Source organism: Miniopterus schreibersii (genome assembly GCF_964146895.1).
Source record: "Miniopterus schreibersii genome assembly, chromosome: 11".
NCBI classification, from domain to species: Eukaryota; Metazoa; Chordata; class Mammalia; order Chiroptera; family Miniopteridae; genus Miniopterus; species Miniopterus schreibersii.
This window is the reverse complement of record NC_138111.1, coordinates 955,629-970,666: the sequence shown is the minus strand read 5'-3', so window position 1 is coordinate 970,666 and position 15,038 is coordinate 955,629. Positions and strand designations below refer to the sequence as shown.

The window sequence follows — 15,038 nt, the reverse complement described above, 5'->3', positions numbered from 1 at the left end:
GACAGGGCCTGGGGAGGCCGGAGGCAGGTTTGCCAGGATGTCCCTTCCTTCCTCAGGCAGCGTCTGCATTTGGGGAACGTCGGGGAACTTGCACAATTCCCCCAGTCGCGGAATCTATTGTCGCGAAGCTGTTCACGTCGCTGACTTCACCTGAAACCGTAATTCGCGTTTTCTCTTTTTCTTCCTGATTCGTCTGGTTCAGGTTTGATGACGGTTATTGATCTTTCCCGAGAAACGATATTTGGTTTCGTTAAGCTCGCCTAGCGTGTGTTTGTCTTTCACGAATTCCCGTCTTTGTTAAATTCTTTCATCTACATGCCTTGGACCTAGTTTGCTGTTTTTCTAGCTTAAGGTCGAGGTTTGGGTCACTGGGTTTGTGCTTTTCTTGGCGTCTAATAGGAGCACTTAGCACTTTCGGGCCGTTCATGGGCTGTGTTCCTTTGACCCGCAGGCTATTCAGAAGGAGGCAGCTCTATTCCCAGCCCTCTGCCGACGGTCGGCAAACACTTTGTGCCTGTCCAAGTTAATTATTTTGAAAGGACGCACACTCCACATTTCAATTCTTTGGCATTGGGACATTTTTATGGTCTAGAATGGAGGCCAGAGTCAGGACCAGATTTAAATTTCCTAACTGGTAGCCCGACGCTCGGTTTCTGAAGCCTGGGGCGCCAGGGTGGGCGACACCCAGGGGCAGCAGGGGTGGCCCACTGGGCTCTTTTGCCCGTCGTGAGGTTCAAGCCCCCCTGCTCATCGCTGGCTCCCCAGAGCGGATGCCGCCCGACACCCCTCCGCCTCATTCCCACCCGTCTCACCGAGACTCGCTTCCTAATGAACACAGTTGTTCTGCGACCTCATCGCGAGCAAAGCCCAGTCGGGTTTTCAGGTCCCTCAGGGGCCAAGGACCAGCCGAGCGCACACGTTAGGATCGTGTGTGTTACGCAAAGTGCTGAGGCCCCAGAAACCCCGGCGTGTTGTCCTTGGGTTCCAAAGAAATCACCGGAGGACTGGCTGGGAAAGACGCGGGTTTATCACGACCTCCGTGAGCACCCGGGGCGCCGGCCCGTGACGTTACCACCACCAGCTGCGCCGGTGAAGCTGCGCCGTTAAGACCCATCAGCCTCTGACCGGCCGCACCCGGGAGGCCGCCGCTGCTGTTTCCCCGCTGCGCAGACTGTCCAAACACCGGGTTCACGGAGAGAGCGCGGAAAACAGGGCCCAGGGCCCGCGGGGGTCCCCTCACCGGCTGCGCCACGTCAAAGCTGCTCGCTGGTTCCTCGACTGAGGGGCTGGCCGGGCCGAGGCCTCACAGGCCACCCACCGACGGCTTTCCCGTCTCCCCGCGGGCGGCGGGCTGGAGCTTGGGAGGGGCCGTGGTCCCAGGGCCATGCGTGTACGTTGAGGCAAATCATGAACCAAAGGTCGATTACAGGGACTGACGTCTTGGTCTCAATAAAATGAAGATCCTCCTAATAATACGCTGTCTGCGCCGAGCGCTGGGCGCGGGGGGGCACCGCTGGGCAGCCGGCTCCCACACGGGCTCGGGGCCACCTGCCAGGGGCGGGCTGGGCAGGGGCCTCCTTGGATTCGAAAGCTCTGGTTCCGAGGCCCCCAGATTTGAGGGAGACCTATTTTTTGCGCCTGCCTCTCGCGACAGTCCCTGCCTGGCTGCACAGTGGGTTTTCCTGTCACGGTAACGGGGGTGCCGGCCGTGGTGGCGGGCGCACATCACCGTGGTGGCTGCCCCTTGCGATAGCAGGGCACGTGTCCTGATGGCGGCCACCTGTCACAGTAGCGGTCGCGCAGGACAGGGACAGCCCGTCGTGACAGGGCATGTGCCGCGATAGTCCGCCGTCACGAGAGCGCGTCTGCCGCAATAGCTGGGGCGCAGCGCTGGTGGGCGCGCATCACAACAGCCGCCGCATGTCGCGACGGCGCCAGCCTTTCGCGATAGAGGCCACATGTCGCAAATATTGTGACTCTGTCGCGATAGCGGCCCGCCTATCGCGATACTGACCGCATGCCGCGATAGCGACTGTGTGTCGCGACAGTGGTCTGCCCATCGCGATAGTGACCCCGCCTATTTTTTGCGACACTGCGCGCTGCGTCCCGGTAGTGGGCTTGTATCGCGACAGCGACCCCCCATCGTGATACTGTGCGTGGTGTCACGATAGCGGCCTGTATCGCGACGGTGCCCCCGTATGTCACGATAGCGACCTGTATCGCGATAGTGGCGCGTGTCGCAATGGTGTGCCCATGTCCCGATGGCGGGCGCCTGTGACGGCGGGTGTGTCGTGGCAGGGGCTCGCCGCGATGGTGGGCGCCGGCGGTGCTGGTGCCCGGGCAGCAGCTGCCTCTCGGGTGGGGCCCGGCGGGAACCCTCCCCTGCGACCGGCCGGGCGTCTCCCCTGGGGCTCCGGTCCCTTCGCCTGGGCCCGTCCGACTGGAAGCGCTTCCCTCAGCCGAAGCTCCGCGGCGCGGCCCCTCTGCGGGCAGGTCCCCGCTCGGCGCTCTCCTTCGGGCCTTTGGGAAACCTTCGGGCCGCTGCTTTGGCGTGAAGGCTGCTCCGGGGGAACAGGAGGCAGCCGTTAAAAACGTCTTTATTGATTTCAGGGAGAGGGAGGGAGGGAGGGAGGGAGGGAGGGAGGGAGGAACCGGGTGACGAGAGTCCCGGACCGGCTGCCTCCTGCGCGCCCCCTGCTGGGGGCGGGGGAGCCTGCGCCCCGACCGGAACCGAACCGCGACCTCCTGGACCCCAGGTCGACGCTCAACCGCTGGGCCGCCCCGGCCGGGCTGACTTTTTTAACACCTCGGTGCTGTCGTTTGCATAGTTGCTATTTCCTTGTCTTCAGTTCACAAATCTGTTGTTTCCACAACACTTATGTTACTGTTGAGCCTGTCAACAGACAGGGTTTATATTTTATATTTTTTACTTATATAATATCCATGTGTGTATTTAAAAAATTATATATGTATATATATTCTCCTGTTCCTCTTCTATTTTTATGTTTGTTAGAAATACTTGAATACACTTGTACAATTTTGGGGGTTTATCATCAGCCCTGTCCTTTCTGTGCTGGTTTCTACCAACTATTTTTTCTTGATATCAGCCACATATTTCTTCACCTGTTGTATTTGGTTGGGTGCCGGACACCACGTCTGTTCATTATGAGGTATCCAGAATCCGATAGGTTTTATTGTATCTTGAGTTTTGTTTGGCAACAGTTTATTAAATTTCAGACACATTTGTCTTGCTCGAGGCTCCGTGGGTTTTGAAACAACTCCAGGGAGCAGCCATCACCACAGGCGCGTCCCCGCTCCTACGCGCACCCCTCCTGATCTTCCCACCGAGCGGCTCGGGTTGTCAGCAAGGTCCCTCCACTCCGAACGGTCGGCGATTATTTCCAAGGCCTGCGAGAGCCGCAGCAGTTGCTCCGCTCGCGGCCTAACGGAAGTTCTACTTACAGGCGTCCTTCCCAGGTCTCTCGGGGTCTCATCCCACGTGTGTGCAGCTCGGGGTTGAACCAAAGATTCAAAAGGAATCTTGATGTTTCACAGACTCTCTGTTCAAAACCCTCCGCCTGTCCTCGCCCTGCGAACTCCGGCCAGCTCCCCGTTACCACTCCGGCTCCCGGCCTGGCCTCCAGCATTTTAAAATCTGTCCTTCTGTCCAGAGCATGGATCTACTTCTGTCCATGTCCCTTCCTCTGAGGCCTCACCGGGCGAGAGTGTCCTAGTGGCTCAGGGTGGAGTCTAGGGTGGCAGTTTCCTCGGGGGGGGGGGGTGCCTGAGCCCCAGAGGAAATGACTTCCTCGTAAAAATACACATTAATAAAAGGGACCCTAACATAGGGAAAATACAAAGAGATAAATGACCCATCCAGGCACCTCCCCTGCCCCCCAGTTCTCCTCTCATTGTTCTGGGGTCTCCCTCTCCAGGGACAGGGAGGAACAGGGGACGGGGCTGTTGGCAGCTCCCCTAGGATCTGCCCCACCCAGCGTTTTCGTCTCTCCCGGCCGTGCTGGGCCCAGTGAGCACGCGGGGAGGAGGGAGGCTCAGGGGTCACGGATTCTGACGTGCCAGCTAAGCCCCTTCGGTTGGAAGGGGCTGGACTCACAGAAGCAAGATAGATAGTAATTTTTACGTGGTAGAAATAAGCTACCACCTCAAGTTTAAGAGCCGGTCTCGACCTGCAGGCCCAGGTTCTCCCCGGCCGCAGGCGTCTGCTGTCTGGCTGTGGCCAGGCCGCGTTCCGCGCTTGCAGGGTCACGACCTGTCCTGGCTGAGGCCGTGAGGGAGGCGACACTTGTCTCAACCACATGGGTGTTGGAAACGGAAACATCCCAGGGGGTGTCCATGCTGCTCAGGTAGCTGCTCGATTGCCCAGCAACATGGTCAGCTCAGTAATTAGTTGTGGGGGCTGGACAGGGCCCAAGCTGGCCTGAGCTGGGGGACCGCAGGCACCTGCCTGGGTGACCGGAGGCCAGGGGCTGTCCTGCCTCAGGCTTGACTGTCCACCGCAGCCCGTGGGACGGGGGAGGGATGCGGACAGACCCAGGGGGGCCCTGCCAGCCCCAGGAGGGCCCCCGGCCCCAGGAGGGCTGCCCCTGGGTGCTGGGATATTGCTGCAGCCATTCCCGTGAGAATCTACACGGGTCCACTGAGTGCCCTCGGGAGCCAGGGCCGAGCTGGAGCTCGGGCTTCCCGGGCACAGTGGGATCACACACGGGGGCGGGGAGGGGACCCTGCTGACCTGAGGCCCCCACAGCCCCAGGCTGAGGTTCAGCTGGACATTTCCTTTTTCTATCAGAGTCCAGGACTGAGGGGCTGGACGGGTGTGTGTGTGTGTGTGTGTGTCGCAGAAACCACTGGTCCAGCTCAGCCAGACTCAGGGGGGACCCTGGGTGAGTCCTGTCCATCCTGGAGGCTCAGAGAGGCAGGAAGAGGGGGAAGTGAGCCAGTGAGGCTTAACCCCAACCCCAACCCCCTACCCTAAACCCTAACCCTACCCTCACCTTACCTTGATCTCTAACCCCAATCCTACCCCTCACCTTAACCTCAAACCCTAACCCTAAGCTTACCCTTCTAACCCTGACCCTGGCCCTACCCAACCGTAATTCTTAACTCCTAACCCTTCATCCCAACCCTGAACCCTGTTTTATTATTTTTAATTTTTTAAAATATAACTTAATTGATTCCAGAGAGAGGAAAGGAGAGGGAGAGAGAGAGATAGAAACATCAATGATGAGAGAGCCATTGATCGAGCCCACAACCCGGGCACGTGCCCTGACCGGGAATCGAACCCCAATCCTAGGTCGACCGCTGAGCCACGCCCGGCTGGGCTGAACCCTGTTTTAAATGCCAAACCTAACAACCCTACCTCACTCTTACCTCTTCTAAAAGCGAATTTACCCCCACGCAGCCCAGACGTCGCTAATTCCAGCCCGAGCCCACCTTCCACGCTCTCAACCCTCCACGAGCCCCACCGGGGCTCCCCCGCCTTCGTCTACCTGCGTTCAGCCCGACTCTCAGCCTAATCGTGTCCTGTATGTTCTTGGCTCTTCTGTGCCCTCCTCACCGTGCCCGCTGGCCACGTGCCCATGAAATACCCTCCGATGCCCGTGCCTCCCACACATTACCCAGTAGCTTGGTGGGGTTTTGTTTTCGATTTTTTTTTTTTTTGCTAAGTTTTATTTTAATCCAAGGACTTTGCTTCATACAAAATGTCAATGTAGAAACAATAGCAGAATCCAAAGTTTGGCTGATAAATATTACTCAAGCAGCAAACTAGTCAACCACAGAATTTTTTTAAAAGCGAGTCCCAGTCCTGTTGTGTGGTTGGGACTTCTCTCTCTGTTTTTGTTTTTTTATAACACTGTTCTTAAATATAAAGTTTTGCAACAAACCTTTGATTTATATCAAATATAATTAAAAATTAACAAATGATTACATTGTATCAAAAAGTACGAAGATATACATTGTCATGCATATGCTTGCATATTGTATATATGTATATATTTTACATGCACACGCCACGTGTTCAAACCACGGCCACTGCTTGACTGGTTCCAGGGCAGACAACTGGTTGATGCATCTCAAATTTGGCAACTCACTGAGGTTTCAGGGGAACGTGACGGCTGGGAAGAGACAGTGCAGAGACAAAACCCAACGTCAGGAAAACAAGACACACCGTCCACCCCCAGGCCCTGCAATTTCCACCAGTTCCAGCATCTGGAAGACTCGACAGATCAGCGAGGTTGCGTGGCCGGGGAAGCAGCTGTGGTTCCGCACAGAGTGGGTACATTCAGCACGACGGGCAGGGGGCCCAGAGACGAACACCAGAATCCACACACGGCCTCGGCTTCGCGACCAGTCGCGCGATCACACGCAGGCTCCGGCTGGTTGGGTCGTGTTGGAGTGAAACACTCTGTTCGTGGAAAGTTCCCATGTTGTGCCTTCCAGGAAGGAAACGTTATAAAATGGTTTGGTCACAATCGAGCTGAAACCCTACGACAGGTGGCGGTCTTGTGTTTTGTTTCGAGTAAACGTGTGTCTTTTGTTGCATAGCCCTGTGGGTGAACAGCATCCACTCACTGTGACAACTCCACACAGACACACACACATCACACACCAAGTTTCTTCAGGGAGAGTCATGGGGTAAAGCCAATGGGAACACACATGACCCAGCAAAGATCATCGACATTTCAAAACACAGAAGACACACCAGAAGCCGCACGTCCGAACGCTCTTTTCCTTCACAAGAGTCTCAGTGTTTTAGGCACACCCACTGTGGTCTCTTCAGAGAGCGGCCGTGCGGCTGGATTTCGCTGTTGCTGCCTGTCGGTCAGGGCTGGGCTCCACGGCTGCCTCCTGCCAGAGGTCACGGCCTCCAGGTTCCGACTTGGTTCACGGGGCTGCCCTCCTGTCACCTCTCCCACCTGCATAAAGACACTTCCAACCCAGGTCTGTGGGCAGGCACCCGCCCTGAGGATCAGTGTGGACCGAACTGGAAATGCCCCACAGCCCCGGCTCCCTGTGCTTCCCTGGAAACCTTCCACTTGTGGGAGAGACAGGAAAAGGGAAAAGCCGGCTTCTTGTCACACCGCCGATGGCAGCTTTCTACTCGGCTGCCCCTGGAACAGTGTCCACAAACCCAGCGCGGTTCCCACAGCCTTGCGTCACAGCCCCAGAGCCTGGGCCAGAGGGCTCGGAGGTCAGGCACTTGGTTGAGGGCAGCGGGTGCCAGGGGTTGTGGGGGCACCGCCTGGACCCCACAGAAGAGCGTCTCCTCACACGAGTTGGAGATCTCCCCACGGGTGTGAATGTCAAGTCCTGCTAGTGTTTCCTGCCCTGCTCATCTGGTTTCTGTCCTTCCGAGATCAGGTAGACAGAATTGAGGAAGGAGTGACAGGAGTTGCGATTAAAAACCAGGCAGCAGCCAGAACGCTGCAGACTTGGTCCCTCTCAGGGCTGACAGTGTCTGGAGAGGAGAGAGCGTCTAAGAGTATCGAGTCCACTTGCAGTTTACGATTTGAAGGGCAACGCTGTGTGTTTTGTGGACACTGATGAGACCTGCAGGCGCCACAGGCCGGGCTCTGGAGGCTGCCGCTCCGCTTCCCATGGACGGGTCCTGAAGGCTCTCCCAGCTGTTCTGCACCACACACCGGGATGAAGGATGCTCCCCAAGATCAGACCTCCTGACAGGTTCCACACAGCACCCCAGAGGCTGAGGTCCTTCACTCAGGATTGGGCTTGCAGGGTCCTGCTCGGCACACAGCCACTTCCTGTGTGAGGCCTGTGGTATGTGGCCCAGGAAGGCAGCACAGCGTGTGTGGGGACAACCACGGGCCTCTACAAAAGGGCTTTAAGTCCACCCAGCAGAAAACAGGAGCCTAAGCAGCAGCAGGGCCTTGGCCTGGCTGGCCCAGGAAGCGAGGCCCCTCCTCCCAGGGGCTGCTGCTGCTACCTTGGTTTCCACGACTGTCCCAGGAGCCCAGAGTGGATGATAAAACTCATCACCTGGTTGGGGCCCCAGGGTGGTGGCAATGGGGTCGCAGGCACCTAGCACCAGTGGTCTTGGTCCGGGTGGTGGTAGCTGTGCCGAGCGCGGCCGCCTGAGCCGAGCCCCAGAGTGCAGTGGTAGCCATTGGGCACCCGGCGCAGTGGGTGGGACTGGGAGGTCAGGGAGGACACGTAGGAAGTCCGGGAGGAGCGGCCCGAGTTGGTGGCCACGGCCTCCTCAAAGGTGAGCATGTCCTCTGGTTGGGTGCGCACTGCGGCGTCACTGTCCAGACGCTGCCCCAGGTAAGGGTCAGAGCCAATCCGAGAGCTGGGGGCGAGCGGCTGACTGAGGGGGTCCCTCTGGAGCAGGGCATTGTGTTCTGAAAGGCCTCGGCTCAGCCGGCCCGGGGAGAAGGTGGGGAGACTGCTCTGGGCCCCGGTGAAGTGCACGGGCGAGGAGTTGGCTGTCTTGTAGGTGACACTGGGCCGGGGCGTCAGTGGAGTCTGGGGAAGCTGCCTCCGCCCACCGCGGCCAGGGGTGCTAGCACCAGATGTGGACAGTAGGGGGCTCCCGTTTACGGAACCGCTGCCCTACAGGAAACCAGAACAGAGCAACTCAAAGGACAGGTCCAGCCACAGAGCAGGTGCAGGAGGCATGGGGTGGGGGCAGCCGGCGCAGGAGGGCGGATGGAGGAAGGCAGAGGGTGCGGTTAGGCGTTGGATGGTGGTGATGAGAGGCAGATTGACCACAGGCCAGCCCAGCAGGGCCGGAAGGAAAATAAGAAAGTGGTAGAGCCGTGGATAAGCCAGGAGGGGTCGAGGCAGATAGAGGAGGGGCAGGGACTTAGACCCAGGAACAGGGACTGAAGGGGGCACCCAGGAATTTGAGGGCCGTGGTAGAAGCAGTAGGCCGTCTCGGTGTACCTGTCTCGGGGGTCCTGGCTCCTGCCCAGCGGTTGGCGATGTGGGATGGCTGCAGAGGGAGGGCCTGGGCTGCAGGGGCTCCCGGCCCCCAAAGCGGTCACACGAGTAGAAGCGCTGCTTCTCAGAGGAGGAGGAGGAGGGCTGCCTGCGCTCCTGGGACCGACCCCGCTCCTGCCGCTCCTGCCTGCGCTCCCGCCGGCCGCCTGTGGGCCCCTCTCCTGGGGGCGGCCCTGGCCCTGCAGTGCTGCTGGGGGCTGCCCAGGAAGAGGAGAAGTCACCCCAACTGAGCCAGGATGCAGGAAAATGCCCTCACCCCAGATCCAGTACCCAGGCCAGCAGAGAGTCCCAAGGGAAGGGCTGGGATCATGAGGTGCAGGAATTTGAGGGTCCCCCACGGGCTCTCAGAACCCCAGCTCAGGCACCGCCACTGGATGTGCCCCATACACACCACCATCCGCATCTGCGGATAGGCTGGCCCCCTTCTCCAGGGACTTCTGTTTCCTGTCCCGGCGGCGGTGGCAGCGGTGGTGGTGGTGGGGGGCGGCCTGGCTGGCTGGAGCCCGGTCCAGGGCGGCATTGCAGAGATGAGCCACATGGGGGCGCTGGGGCGCCAGCGTGGAGACTGAGCGCTTCATGGGGCTGGCCTCTGAGGCCGCCTGTGGGGACACGGGGAGATGCACTGCTTCAGAGGGGCCTGGAGGAGGCTCCAGGGGGCCCGGCACACAGCAGAACACACCCCTCAGGGAGAACTGGGTCCCACAGTCGGGGCACCTCTCAGACAGGGTAGGGGGGCTCCCTGGGGTCCGCTAGGCACTTCTCTGTCCCTGGAGAGCTCCTCCCCGGGACCCACTCTCTTCAAGAGCATCTGCACAGGGTGCTGCTCATTGTGTGACCTCCCCCAGGCTGGGGTGGGGGGCAGTGAGCAGAGATGGGAGGAAGTGAGGGACTGGCGAGAGCAGAGCCACTGCTGACGGGAGTGACAGTTACCAGAATAAAGTCCAAATTAACTGTTTAGAGCCAGAAACCACAAAAGGAGGAGGGGCAGGGCCAGGAGGAAAATGCAGGGAGGGCCAACATTGGGAACTGCACGCAGCTGGGCAGCCCTTCTCCAGCCCCTCACCTGCCTGGCAAGTGACAGCAGTGCCCCTGACATGGCCTCAGGTCTGCAGACCCCTCCCTTTGTCCTGTAAAAGGGCTCAGCCCAGGACACACAGAGCCCAGCCTCTGCCCAGGGCCTCCTGCTGTCACCAAACCTGTTCCAAAGGAGCAGGGCCAGGAGGGGGCACTGCCTCCAGTGTCCGGAGCAAGACCAGGCCAGGACACTCCCAGAGCCTCTGAGAGTTCAAGAACACGGAGGGGAAAGGGTGGACGGAGGTGGGAGGCACCTGTGCATTTTCTAGGGGAGGGCGGGGCTGGGGTGGGAGAGGCGTGTCCCTGAGAGAAGAAAGGGTGGGTCAGGGACCAGGGCTGTCAAGCCCCACAGCTGGTGGTGGGAACTCCTGACTGGCCTGTTTGCAACTCTGGAGACTAGCATCGCATGCAACTGGGCTGACAATGTCCAAGCTGCAGTGCAGCTGGGGAGGCTCCACCCCAACAAAGCCTGCACACGGGACCAGTCCCTCCATGCCACGTCTCCTCACCCCACTGCCCCACCCGCCCACCAGACCAACTCCCAGACCACCCACCTGGGTCTCTGCTGCCAGGCGGGGCATGGAGGCCGCTCGGCCCTGGCTCTCCAGCCCGGACTGGGGCTCCCCGTCAGGGCCCCTCAGGGCCATGCTCTGCATCTGGACATCCACAGCCTGGGGGTGCAGCAGCCCCAAGTCACACACCCTGTATCCTACTCTCACCTTCTCTTCTGTCCCGTCAACCACCTCCCTCCCGTCACACCCCGCCCCCACTGCGCCCCGCCCCCACTGCACCCTGCCCAGTCCCACCCTGTCCCCAGCCCTGGGAGCCCTCCTCACTGGTTTTCCTGGCTGCACCACTGGGATTTCTGTCGAGTGGCCTCGCTCCAAGGGGGCCCTTGCCTCATAGGGCACTTCTTGCGTCCTCTGAGTGCCCCAGGAAACAGACTCCTTGATGCCACTCTCTTGGGTTTGCCTGTGGAGAAGGGAGGTTTGTCCCCTCAGCTCTGACGTCTGTACACAGCAGAATGTCCATCAGGAGCTGGTCTAATTGCCAGGAACCTCTACTCCCTATTGAGAGCCAGAAGGAACCCAGGGGTGTGTGGCCCTTCAGTCACTTATGAGCAGGGGGACAGGAACAGACATGGACCCAAAGCTGTGGCTCAGAAGGGATGGGCAGAGATGGGACCCACACAAGGGAAACCTGGGCCCACCGGCCCCAAAGGAGCTGGCCCAGGCCTAGCCCCCAAACCTATCAGTCTGGCCCCTGAACTTGAGAAGTAACACCCACTAAGTTAGGGCAGTTTGTTACCCAGCAAAAGCTACCCGACTAACGTGAACACAAATCCGACTTCTAAGAAGGAGGGGAACGGGTGAGGAGAGGAAGAACCGGGAGCCCTCCCATGGGTGCTGCCCCGCTGCCTCCTCCAGGCCTCAGGCTGGGGACCCGCCACTCAGCCCCTGCTAGGCAAGAAAAGCCAGCGTTGGTCCGTGCTGGGACAATGGGGTGTTTGCAGAGGCGGGGCCTCAGCTGGCCCAGGCGGGAGGCTGGCTGAAAGGACCCTGCCCTCGAGTGGAGCCAACCTGGCTGCGGGCAACCACCCCTCAGCTCTGCACAGTGCACAACCAGGGCCTGTTCCTCTGTATTGCTTGGTCTGGGTTGTTCTTCACCAAGAATTACTGTGGCCAGAGTCACGTGATACAGAAGGACCTCGCCAATTTGTCTGCAAAATACAGCTGCTTTGGGCCTGACAGGAGAATTAAGATCTGGGAGCAACTCCAGGAGGATCAGAACACTACTGGTCCCTGAGAGCAGCTGGTGAGCCCCGTGGGAGCTCATCTCTAAGTCTGTGGACAGCAGGGGGAGACACGGCACCCGGGGGAGGGGAGCTGAAGGGAACCGGGTCCACCACCAGCCTCAGTGCAGCCAGAGGTGCTGACTGTTCAGTCGGCCACAGGGACTCTTCACCTGGACGAGCAGGTCTGCAGCTGATAAGCACGGGGCCAATCGCGGGAGCCTTGAAGGGACCTGTGTCCTCAGAGCAGGGCGGGGGAGCAACTAGAGTCCTGCTTTCCCCAGACCATCAACCACCCTGGGGAGCACTCACTCCCCAGCTCCTGCTCCGGACTCCAACGCCCCTCCCCAGGCTCACACAGCCCCGCCCACCCTCTAGGCTCCGCCCACAGGGCCTCTCCCCGGCCCCCGCCCCGCCCTCACACGGCCCCCCCGGCCCCGCCCCACACTCACACGCCCCGCCCCCGGCCCCGCCCCGCACTCACACGCCCCGCCCCCGGCCCCGCCCTCACACGGCCCCCGGCCCCGCCCCACACTCACACGCCCCGCCCCCGGCCCCGCCCCGCACTCACACGCCCCGCCCCCGGCCCCGCCCTCACACGGCCAACCGGCCCCGCCCAGCACTCACACGCCCCGCCCCCGGCCCCGCCCCGCCCTCACACGGCCCCCCGGCCCCGCCCCGCGCTCACACGCCCCGCCCCCGGCCCCGCCCCGCACTCACACGCCCCGCCCCCGGCCCCGCCCTCACACGCCCCCCCGGCCCCGCCCAGCACTCACACGCCCCGCCCCGGCCCCCGCCCCGCCCTCACACGGCCAACCGGCCCCGCCCAGCACTCACACGCCCCGCCCCCGGCCCCGCCCCGCCCTCACACGGCCCCCCGGCCCCGCCCCGCGCTCACACGCCCCGCCCCCGGCCCCGCCCCGCACTCACACGGCCCCGCCATTGCTCAGGGAGGCTGAGCTCTTCTGCTGAAGAAAAACCCGGGCTCCTCGGAGCACAGCCGGCTGCGTCTGCTCCAGTGTAGCCTTCAGAGGGTGAAACAGGGACACGGGGCCCATCTACAGAAGGGATGCAGGGGAGACGAGCTCTGAGGGCTGGGGTGCCCCACAGACGCCCAGCACCGCAGCACCTCGGGACCCGTGGGACGGGGCAGCTCGCGTGGGGTGAGGTCTGTCCGCTGCACCCCCATCCCCACCTACGGGCGGGCAGGGACCTGCTCCCCATGGGGTCTGAGTGACTCCAGGGAAGTAATTTTACTTCTTGGATCCTCCGTCTCCCCACCTACAAAGTCCGGGGGCTGAAGCAGATTACAGACGGCAGTTCACCTCATCACCGTGAACCCACTGGTAGGGGCTGCTGGAGCCCCGGCTGAGAATTCTGGGGAGATTTCGGGGCTTGGTGGGACGTCTGCAACAGACAGGGAGGGGCCAGCCACTTGCCCTCCCCGGTGGGTGATGCCCCTGTAAGCTCTGAGCACAAGGCAGCTTTCCAGACAGAACCTACAGGTGGCCACGGAAGGTTCAGCTGTGAGGAGGTCGTCACCTTCAAGGGTGACATCAGGAAGATGGCCCAATTCACCAAATCGCGAGGGGAACAGACGGTGTCCCTGGGCCCTCAGTCTGAACCTCTCTGGCCCCTGCCTGTGCCCGGGTGAGCATCTTTTCCACGCCTCAAAACTGCGCTCCTGCCCGGGCCTCTGCTCCCAGCCCTCTTCTCTTCTGCCCTGAACACAAGCACCCCGTCAGGGGCTTCACAAAACCACCCCGCAGCCAGCTAAAGGCTGCACCAGGTTTTAAGACTCTGCCCTCCCTTCCCCATGGCCTTTCCCGCGGCCACCGTCAGCTGCATCCTGGAAGTCCCGGAGCCGGTACCTGGGACAGGCCTCCAGGAGCTTGGTGGGTCTGGTCTCTGCTGGTCTTGCTCTGTTTGTAGAAGTCGAAGATCATCAGAGCTGCGTAGACCTTCCCCACCGTCATCTCGTCAGCTGGAGAGGGCAGCAGGGAGAAAAAATAGGGGCTAGAGCTTGGAGGAGACAGGATGGAGGAGCCACAGAGCAAGGGTGGAGCCTGGTGAGGAAACAGGCCCTGCCCGGAGACTACTGAACATGCTTAGGCAGGGCATGTGGCTTGGCCAAAAGGCCCCCCAAGCAGTGCCTCCGGACAGGAACCAGTTCCCTCTGCTTGGGGGGGAGCTCCTCCCACAAAGTGGAGTCAGAATTTAACCTTCAGCACCTCATTTTTCAGGGCATCTCTAACTGGCGTCCTGCTACCTTTTCTCTGGATTTTTTGAAGTGAATTCCACACACTAGGAGTGTGGATGGCCTTCTCCACGACACCTGCGCACCGGCTCCACCTCTCCAAGGTCCCTGCTCTGCCTCTGGGTGGGACACAGCAGACGTCTCCCCTCACTTACGTTTGTGGGGCGGCACCAACAAGTCCAGAGTCTTCTGGGGAAGATTGGCCCACACACAGGAAATCTCCTTCCTCAGTTCTGCATCACACTGGTGCTGCTTCGTGCCGGCTGGGGCAGCACAGGGTGGAAAGGGAGAGGGGTTAGGAGCGACCCTATAGCCCCCTGGGGAATGGGCAGAGGTGGGTAGGCAAGAGAGGCATGGTGAGGGGGGAGTTGGGGCAGAGACAGTGCTGGGAAGAAGGTGCTGTGGGGGCTGGTCAGAGATGTTCCTGCTGGGAACTCATGGGTGTGCATGCATGTGCACGTGGTGGGAGAAGGGGTGGCACTGGGAATGGGGAGGGGTGTGGTGATGCTCCTGACACTCATCCGTCCACTCAGCACCCACCAAATGTCAGGGGCTGTCACCAGTGATGGAACAAAACCAGGGAACTGGCCCTTGGAGGAACAGGACTTTAGTCCACAATTACGTGGAGATAAGTAAAAAAATCCAGCATGTTGGACAGAGGGGAAGCCAAGCGGGGAGGGATGAGAGTACGGGAAGGTCGCGGTCTGGACAGGGGGCCAGGAGCGGTCTCATGAGAAAGTGGCGTGTGCACTAAGACCCTGAAAACTGCAAGGAACCACTTGAGGTGCACACAAGAGCTGAAGGCAGCGCTGGGGCAGGGGGAGGGGTGCAGGTGCTGACAGAGCAGCAGGATGAAGTCTCTGCCTACGCCAGGTTTCTAAGGTGTTACCCATCCCATGAATTTTGGTAAATGCTCAAGGCCGTGTATCCACCACC

At 60.5% G+C, this 15,038-nt stretch overlaps 1 protein-coding gene across 3 annotated transcripts in view; it reads right to left on the bottom strand.

The window, feature by feature from the left end:
* Window positions 1–5,679: 5,679 nt before the first annotated feature.
* Window positions 5,680–15,038, bottom strand: part of CACNA1B (calcium voltage-gated channel subunit alpha1 B) — a gene marked incomplete at its 5' end in the record, with an annotated part of 127,616 nt that continues 118,257 nt past the window's right edge. For 2 of the 3 annotated variants that reach the window (XM_081152145.1, XM_081152144.1), the window contains 8 exons: window positions 5,680–8,589; window positions 8,923–9,176; window positions 9,371–9,578; window positions 10,608–10,724; window positions 10,890–11,025; window positions 12,776–12,903; window positions 13,717–13,829; window positions 14,258–14,365. In XM_081152145.1, coding sequence (XP_081008271.1) covers window positions 8,059–8,589; window positions 8,923–9,176; window positions 9,371–9,578; window positions 10,608–10,724; window positions 10,890–11,025; window positions 12,776–12,903; window positions 13,717–13,829; window positions 14,258–14,365 — 1,595 coding nt within the window. In that variant the 3' untranslated portion in view covers window positions 5,680–8,058. The remainder of the gene's footprint in view (window positions 8,590–8,922; window positions 9,177–9,370; window positions 9,579–10,607; window positions 10,725–10,889; window positions 11,026–12,775; window positions 12,904–13,716; window positions 13,830–14,257; window positions 14,366–15,038) is intronic. The other variant, XM_081152146.1, reaches the window with a different exon arrangement.